At 44.4% G+C, this 8876-nt stretch overlaps 1 protein-coding gene across 5 annotated transcripts in view; it reads right to left on the minus strand.

Annotated features, from left to right (window-relative positions):
* STIM2 (stromal interaction molecule 2) overlaps positions 1–6599 on the minus strand; it is a 276251-nt gene extending 269652 nt beyond the window's left edge. The window contains exon 1 of one of the 5 annotated variants that reach the window (XM_033947951.1): positions 6582–6599. Coding sequence is in view for 2 of the 5 variants with exons in the window: in XM_033947944.1 (XP_033803835.1) it covers positions 5697–5922 (226 nt within the window). In the remaining 3 variants the exon portion in view is untranslated. Of the gene's footprint in view, positions 1–5696; positions 6388–6481; positions 6543–6581 lie in introns of those variants that run through there. The other 4 variants (XM_033947961.1, XM_033947944.1, XM_033947936.1 and 1 more) reach the window with 4 other exon arrangements.
* Between the last annotated feature and the right edge of the window lie 2277 nt (positions 6600–8876).

An 8876-nucleotide genomic window follows, 5' to 3' on the forward strand; every position in this document is an offset into this window, starting at 1 on the left:
TGTCTGCTGACTTCATTTTTCTGTGCATTTAACTATGTTTCCAGGGCCTTCTTGTCCTTTGACTGTTTTTCTCTCCGTCTTCACGTTCTGCCTTACATCCATCTTTGGTATTAACTTAACATTCAATTTTTCCCTTTTTTCTGCTTTCTTCTCAAAATCTACATTTCCATGTCTTCCCTTTCCATGCCTTCCTATCTCTCTCTCCTTCCCTCCCTATTTCCTTGGGCTGACATCTCTCTCCTTCCCCTCCAGTGTAACATTTCTCTTTTCCTTCCTCCTTTCTGCCCCCTAAAGTCCATCTTCCTTCCCTTCCTCCTTTCTGGCACCCCTCCTAGTCCAACATTTCTCCCTCCTTTCCACCCAGTCCAACATTTTTTTCTCTCTTCCTCCTGCATGCTTCTCCTCCGATCCTTCTTCCCTCAACCAAACAACATCTCTCTCTCTCCATGAATCCAACTTTTTACTTTCTGTCCTCTCCCCCTTCCCCAGTGTAACATTTCTCCTTCCCTCCTTTCTATCCTCCCCATCCATCTTGCCCTCTCCATGAGTCCAACACTTTCTGCCTCCTGCACGCTTTCTCTCTCTGTCCTTGCCTCTTCCCTCAGTGGCATCCCTCCTTCGCACCCCCCAATCCAGCATACTCTCTCCCCATGCAACATCTCACCCTCCCCTCCAGTGTGTAGCACCTTTCCTTTCCCTCCCTTTCTGCCAGGTCCAGCAGTACCTCTTCTCCCTTCCTTTTACCTCCCCCTTGTCCAGCAGTACCCCTTCCCCCTCCTCCCCCTGTCCAGCAGTACCCCTTCTCCCTTCCCTGTTCCCCTTGTCCAGCAGTACCCCTTCTCCTTTCCTTCTTCCCCTCCTCCCCTTGTCCAGTAGTACCCCTTCTCCCTTCCTTCTTCCCCTCCTCCCCTTGTCCAGCAGTACTTACATTACATTACATTAGTGACTTCTATTCCGCTCGTACCTTGCAGTTCTAGGCGGATTACAAAAAAGCTAACTGGACATTTCCAGGGGATTTGCAATTTAGGGAGCTGTATACATGGTTGATACTTTGGAGATAAAAAATTACAGGAGAGGGTGAGACTTTGAGGGGGGATTTACAACTCCTTCTCCCTTCCTTCTTCCCCTCCTTCCCTTGTCCAGCAGTACTCCTTCTCCCTTCCTTCTTCCCCTCCTTCCCTTGTCCAGCAGTACCCTTTCTCCTTTCCTTCTTCCCCTCCTTCCCTTGTCTAGCAGTACCTGGGTGCACACTGGGCAGGAAGAGAAGCTCCGGTGTCGGCGTCAGCTGTCTAGCAACTTCCTGCTGCCGCATCATATGCCGAGACTCCTGCCTTCGTGTATCTGTCGGATACGCGAAGGCAGGAGTCCCGGCATATGATGGACTGCAGGAAGTTGCTAGTCAGCTGACGCTGACGCCGGAGCTTCTCTTCCTGCCCAGTGTGCAAGATCGTGCCAGCGTCAGCTGACTTGCAACTGCCTGCTGCCGTCACTCCTGCTTTCGCATATCCGGCAGATACACAAAGGCAGGAGTCCCGGCATATCCAACGGCAGCAAGCAGTTGCCCAGATTGTGTGATCGGGTTGCCCAGTTACAGTTGCCCAGATTGCGAGTTCGGGTACTAGACTGCGGGACGCAAAATAGCTGGGGAGCCACATGCGGCCTGTGGGCTGCGAATTTGAGACCGCTGCCTTAAGCAGATCCTTGAAAGGCCATACAATATAGAAGTAAACTCAAAAGTTGAATGATCCTTAGTGTGTGGTGGTTAGAGCTACAGCCTCATCACCCTGAGGTTGTGGGTTCAAATCCCATGTTGCTCCTTGAGACCCTGGGCAATGCTCGAGTACCTGGATATAAACCACTTGGGCTATAAGTGGTATATAAATACTTAAATAAATAAACTTAAAGTATTACCTAGGCACTAGATTCACCTACAATTTAAAGATGGAATGTTTATTTTGTCCAATCAACAGCCAAATTAAAGAGGCATTAACTAAGATCACTAGCTTAATGAACCATCCTACTGATGGTTGCTTATCAGTTTTCTTTTACCCATAAGCCAGAGGCCCTCCATGTAAGCAATGGCATTTCACACATGAAAAAGCAAATTAAAGAAATAGTGCTCTTACAAACAGCCATTTCATTCACAGATTCCCTTTGCCTACAACAGTTAGTAAATGTAATTATCTCAGAACCATATCCACGAGCATGGATCTTCTCATTTAACTGAAATCATTTTAACATTTCCATATACAATAAAGCAATGATTGATCAGATAAAGCAATATTTGTGTTCAGAATCCACAAAATACTCAGTATCTAATTTTGTGTTTCTTTTGTATTCTTCTTTTGACATAAGTTATTTGGGTGTTGGATAGTATTCAGTCTCAGCACCTAAATAAATAAGTGGGCAAAGATAGACTATCTTGTGTGCATTCCTATATGCCTGGTCAACAGCACTGAATATAGCCAGTGCCCACATAACTACTGGCTCCTCCCCAACTCCACCCATAGCCTACCCAGGGCAATAACCAAACACTACCACAGTGGTCAAAGGGATATTCAGCAGTACTGGAAAATGTAATGCTGCAAAATAGAAACATAGAAACTTGATGGCAGATAAAGGCCAAATGGCCCATCCAGTCTGCTCATCCTCAGCATCCATTATCTCCTCCTCTCCATAAGAAATCCCAGGTGCCTGTCCCACACTTTCTTGAATTCAGACACAGACAGAGAGATAATAATAATAATAACTTTATTTTATATACCGCAGTACCACAAACAGTTCAGAGCGGTTTACAGTGTAAGAGACTGTACATTTACAGCGAAGATACAATGAGAACTGTACATATTCAGTAAAGGTGTTTAAACAGCGAAGAACAATGTAGATTTACCATGCATGAGACTGTACATATACAGCAGAGATATATATATATAGTAGAGAGGCAGTGCGAGAGGCTTGTAAAGTACAAAGTCCCACTGAGTAAAGATAGTCCCACTGAGTCAGATTTAAGTGATGAGGAGCCTCTCACGTTTGCTTGACTCCACTGAATATCTACATTAGGGGTCCTTTTACTAAGGCACACTAGCATTTAGCATGCGCTAAATTGGTTAGCGTGCCTTAGTAAAAGAGGGGGTTAATGAATAACTGAACAACAGCCATAAAAGGATCTATATCACAAGTTATAAAATACATGCTCAAATAATCTTTTTTCAAAACTATAACAACATAACATAATACTGTAAGTAATAAATTAGTCTCAACAGCAGCCAATACTTGGGAATAATATAGATATCACTAATACATACCTACAAATACATAATCTATAGAGATTAACATCCACTTAGGCCCCAATGCAATAAACTGTGCTCTCCTTTAGCACGTTTCAAGTTTCAAGTTTATTAGGATTTTATATACCGCCTATCAAGGTTATCTAAGCGGTTTTTTACAATCAGGTACTCAAGCATTTTCCCTCTCTGTCCCGGTGGGCTCACAATCTATCTAACGTACCTGGGGCTATGGAGGATTAAGTGACTTGCCCAGGGTCACAAGGAGCAGCGCGGGGTTTGAACCCACAACCCCAGGGTGCTGAAGCTGTAGATCCAACCACTGCGCCACACACTCCTCACAATGTATACTCTATTTTCCTATAATAATCTTACACCAAATGCAGCAATAAATTTTAACACCAGAAAAGAAGTGGTAAAATCACTGTGCTAAAAGGGAAGTGCAGAGAAATTAAGACCCCTGAATGACAAATTCTTCCCTATGCAAAAAAATTACACTAAGACGCTTGTGTTATTTGTGTACTCTTCTAGCATTGAATCTTTAATGTCATAAAAATGCAGCAGCATGGGAGCAAAAGGGTGATCTGAAGTGCTGCACTTCACCTCAGATTACCTAAGACCCTGAAGATCTAAATGGGACCCTGGAACCTAACCCTCCAAAAAACCAAAAACAAGCCATGGTGATCCATCTAAAGCTGAGAGGCAGGAGGGACACCCACTTGTTCCTGCCTCCCAAACTCCAATCTTCAAAAATGATAGCACTTAACCCCAATTGATGTGTTGGGATGCATTGTCAAATAAGGAAGTACAAGCAATTCTTTTATTTAGGAATGAAATTAATAGTAGGAAGATTCTTTCTAGCAGGAATACACAAAATACTACAAATAACCACAAACTTCTACAAACAACAATGGCATACAAAGGTGTGCTAAACTGAGATAGTTATTGCCATATATTCTTCACAGATCCAATAGTGTTGGGTTTTTGTTTTTTACATTTTTAAGTTTTTCATTAAACAACTGTATAATAAAGGGTTTTGGTTTTTGTGTCTTATCTTAGTTTTGATCTAGGAACCAGGTAACCACCCAAAACCCATGTGTCACAAAGTTGCATCAGGAAACGGTCCCTGTGCCAACAGAAACAACATTCACTTCAATCAAAATTTAATTGTTTCATTTGGCAAACATATTTTGGAAGCAAATAAGTAGACAGAACTTAGCTTGTGAGCCCACTAGAGATAGAAAAAAAATACCTGTATAATATATGTCACTTGGTACCCACAGAAAGTCAGTATATCATGTCTCTGACCCTTTACCCTGCCTCTTTCAAGTCAAGAGATAGAAGGAGGGGGGGTCAGTCTGCTATTAAAGAGTCTCTGGTCAAAGGCATCCCTCTGTCAAATGCCCTGGACCAGACAGCTTAGGGGTAGCAAACTCTCACTGAGAAGAGGTGGGGGGAAGTCCAGGGAATTATGACAAGATAGGGGATTAGGGAGCCCAACTGGCCTGTCTTTTTTCTCCCTTCAAGACTGTGCAGGAACTAATCCTCACACACATCAACAGGAAGAGAAAATTTTACCCACCATATAACACACTTTTTATCACTGCAGCAATTTTCACATAATTAGTTTACTGCAACTTGAGAAATGATTTTTAGAACTTGCCTTAGAACATCATGCATGAAGCTTAGTGCAAAGCTATCATGCATCATTTACTAAATCAAGGCCTTACTAAAATGAATAAAAATCAAGTGACTGTACACAAAATCCATAAAGTAAAAAAACAACAACTGCATACACTATCGGTGAAATGTGTTTTTTGCAAGTGGCATCCAAGTTTTTCAAGATAATTCAACAGAACTATCAGGAAGTGGAACATTTCATCTGCTCGAGAAACGTACCGCCTATATGGGCATTGACGATGTCCTCTGCAGCTCTGGCTAGCGAGCAACTCCAGAGCAAACACTTTATACCCTATCTTCCTAATCCCTATAAATCATTTGATGATCTCACACATTTATATTTGCTTCTTTAAAAAGTTATAACCAATCTAAAAGCTTTGTCAAATACTTATAAAAAAATAACGTCTACCATACGCCCTTGGAGAAGTATCCAAGCCAACTCTGGGAATCTGTTCCCTAGTGTTTTCTGCAGCTTATCGATCTCCGGCTCCTAGGGCGCCCCTTTTTAAGGGCCTCTCTCTGTACAACTCAGCATCCTCTTGCCGCGACATCTCTTTCCGGCAGCACCGGTCACAGTGCAAGCAAATCCCTGGCGTGGGGGAGGGACGGGAGAAGGCAGAGCACACGAAACATGCCAAAAGACGGAGGCTAAGCTCACCTGCACCGCGCGCTCACCGGCCGGAAGCCAGGGGGAAGCCCGAGCACAGCGCGGTTCCCAGACCCCCACCTTACCTGTGGTGACGACAGGGGTCCCCTGCGCGGAGCTCATCCTCCCATCTCCAGGACCTGTAACCGTCTCCAGCCCGCAGCCCTGCGCGGCACCGAGCAGCAGCAAAGCCCACAGCGCAGCAGCGCGGGGAAGCAGCAGAGACACCGGCGGGTAAGGATGAACTGCTGCCGTCTCTCTCCAGCTCTCACTTTCCGCCTCCCGCCGCCGCTGCTGCACCAGCGCGTTCATCCCTCCTTCCGTGCTCTCGACCTTCTCGTCTTCCTCCTGGGCCAGAACGGTCCCAGCGTAGTAAGAAGCCCCCGAGAGCAATGACACGGTATGGCAAGCCCGGGCTACCGTTGCCCACAAGGAGCTCTACCGCAGCAGCCCCGGCCGCTACGCGAGCAACCTGCTCCACTTTCCACCACTCAGGCTCGCGCCTGCGCCGCGGGTCCACCCGCCCACGCATTGACTGACACAGTATAGCCAGAACACGTCAGCTCGTTCTATCGCGCAATTATGTCATGGCGAGGCGCAGCCGTCCTTTCCCTTCCGCAGGATTTGGGTTGTATGAATTTGGAGCTTTTTGGTGTTTTCCTGGTTTGATGTATTTGTTGCTGTAGCTCGCTTTGGCGTTCTTAAATGACAAAGCGAAGATCTAAGACTAGCTAACCGTGGCACAAAACATTAAGTTCGACTAATATAATAATTTTTTTAATGGACTAATTTTAAAAAATAATGGACTAATTTTGTAAAAAAAATTCACTCGTTTATTTGTTTATACACATTTCCTTGCAAAACTATTAACCGTTTTGAAAACTGTCCCACAAGCCTTCATTTCGGCGAAAAACACTAGGATCACCACCAACTCCCGGAACTTCTTTAGAGTAGAATGACGCCGTATTTACATCAACAGTGTTTCAGCAGTTTTCTCTGTTCTTCCGTGGGTATTGTTCCGTCCGCTCCCTATTGTCTTTCGCGAATTCCAAAACAGCTTGTTTTCTGAGCCAATCAGAAGACAACTCATTACATCATTGTCCAATGAGAAACAGTTTTTCATCACTCCTACAGGTTTTTCGAGCAGACGAAATAATGCGTATTGGAAACTGGACAACCTTGTGGGATCTGGCGGGGTTCTTTAAAAGTTGCTGGCGTGAAAGTTATTGGCCTGATATACGGCTTATAAAGCAATCTGAATAAATGAACGAACCCTAAAATTGAATCATGAGGGATTCCACTGATTCAGTCCCGTTTTCCATAGACGAGGGTAATAGTAAACATAATTCATTCTACACTTTCTAATCTTTTATTCAGTTCATTTTTTTAATAGATAAGACAAGGATTCAGGCACATTGGAGAAAGGAAGGGATTTTGGATTTAGGACAGGCTTTTCAGTTGTGACTCAATGTGAGTTTTATCCAGATACAGTATTTCCCTTTCCCCAGAGGACTTACAATTTGTCAAATGGTCTAACCAAACCAGTGGTCTCAAGCTCAAACCCTTTGCAGGGCCACATTTTGGCTTTGTAGGTACTTGTAGGGCCGCAGAAAAAATAGTTAATGTCTTATTAAAGAAATGACAATTTTGCATAAGGTAAAACTCTTTTATAATTTATAAATCTTTACCCTCCCCCCCGAAGTCCTGCATGTTCCCCCTTCTTTGAGGCGTCCTCCAGCTTCCCCCCTGGCCTCCCAGTCTTAGTTTCAGCTAATTACCGCAGCCTATAGAGAGGATCACCAGTGCTGTAGCGTTCCTTGTAGGCGGCCTCCACAGCATGTTCCTTCTGCCTTGGTCCCGCCCCTCCTCTGACATCAGGGGCAGGATCGCAGCAGAAGAAACGTACTGCTGAGGATGACGGCTGCTTGAAAGGATTGCTACAGCCCTGGCAATCCTCTCTGCAGGTAGCGGTAATTATCTGAAGGTAAGAGCGGGAGGCCAGGGGGGAAGCTGGAGGATGCTGCAAAAAGTGGGCAGCACTAGTACAGACCGTGGGCCGCAAAATAGCACCTGGCAGGCTGCATGTGGCCCCCGGGCCACGAGTTTGAGACCACTGAACCAAACCGTATCAACCCTTCCCTGATCCCATTCCCGATTCATACTATAGCTATCAACCTTGTAATCTCCATAAGAATGCCCAGGCTAATTTCTGGGCGGAATAGATGACAGCAATGTAATGTAATTTTGTACCTGAGACAACGGAGGGTGAAGTTATTTGCTCAGATTCATAAGAAGTGGTTGAGAGATCACACCATGTGGGCAACATGCAGGTGTACATGCTAAGCTAGCCTGCTTTGTGCAGCCTGAAAGCCTGGGGTCTATGCCTCGGATCTATCAGAGGCTTGAGCACAGGCTGTGGGGCTCCAGTATTAGTCCAATGGGGCTTATTGGGAGCGGGCTTCATTTTTTATTCTCCCCCTGTTGCAGCGTGAGGATTGATGGGGGTGGAGGTCTCAATCAGTGTTGTACTGACTGGCAGCAGGAATATCTCCAGTTTTAGACATTTGTGGAGTTTTCTGAGGTAGAAATTCTTCTAGTCAGGCTGCAGAGAAAGCTGACTAGAGAGTTGCACCGGGACAGAAATCCCACCCATCCCCAACCACACCCCATAGAAGTTACCTGCCCCCATAAAAAGCAGCAATTCAGAAAGTTTTGATTTTTTTCAAAGTCTATGGTTAAAGGAATTATCTTCCAAAAAGAAGTATATATAATTTTTCTTCTTACAAAAAAATCATAAATATTCAATAATGCATAAATAAAGACAAGCTGACACTAAATAATCAGTACCGTCGTGATATATATTGTGAGTGTACTGCAACAGGTTCAGGTGCCTTCGATAAAAACTAAGGCCTCCTTTTACTAAGCTGCGATAGTGCTGGTGTTAGTTTTAGCCATGTAGCATGGGTTTAGCACACGCGGCAATTCTACACCCACTAAAAACGCTATTGCAGCTTAGTAAAAGGAGCCCAAAGTCTTAATTTTGTGGGGGGGGGGTTTAACCTTAAAATGTAAGTACTATCTGTACATCTTTCTCAGCCTAAATGTATAGAGTATATATACATTTAGGCTGAGAAAGATGTGCAGATTTTACTTCCATTGTAAGGTTAAAAAAAACACAAAATTCCTTAAGACTTAATTCTTTGCTGAAAAGAATCACTGAGGGACAAAGGTTAACCATTACCAGCATATGTATCAGTATTTCAACT

Source organism: Geotrypetes seraphini, chromosome 1, assembly GCF_902459505.1.
Source record: "Geotrypetes seraphini chromosome 1, aGeoSer1.1, whole genome shotgun sequence".
Lineage (NCBI taxonomy): Eukaryota > Metazoa > Chordata > Amphibia > Gymnophiona > Dermophiidae > Geotrypetes > Geotrypetes seraphini.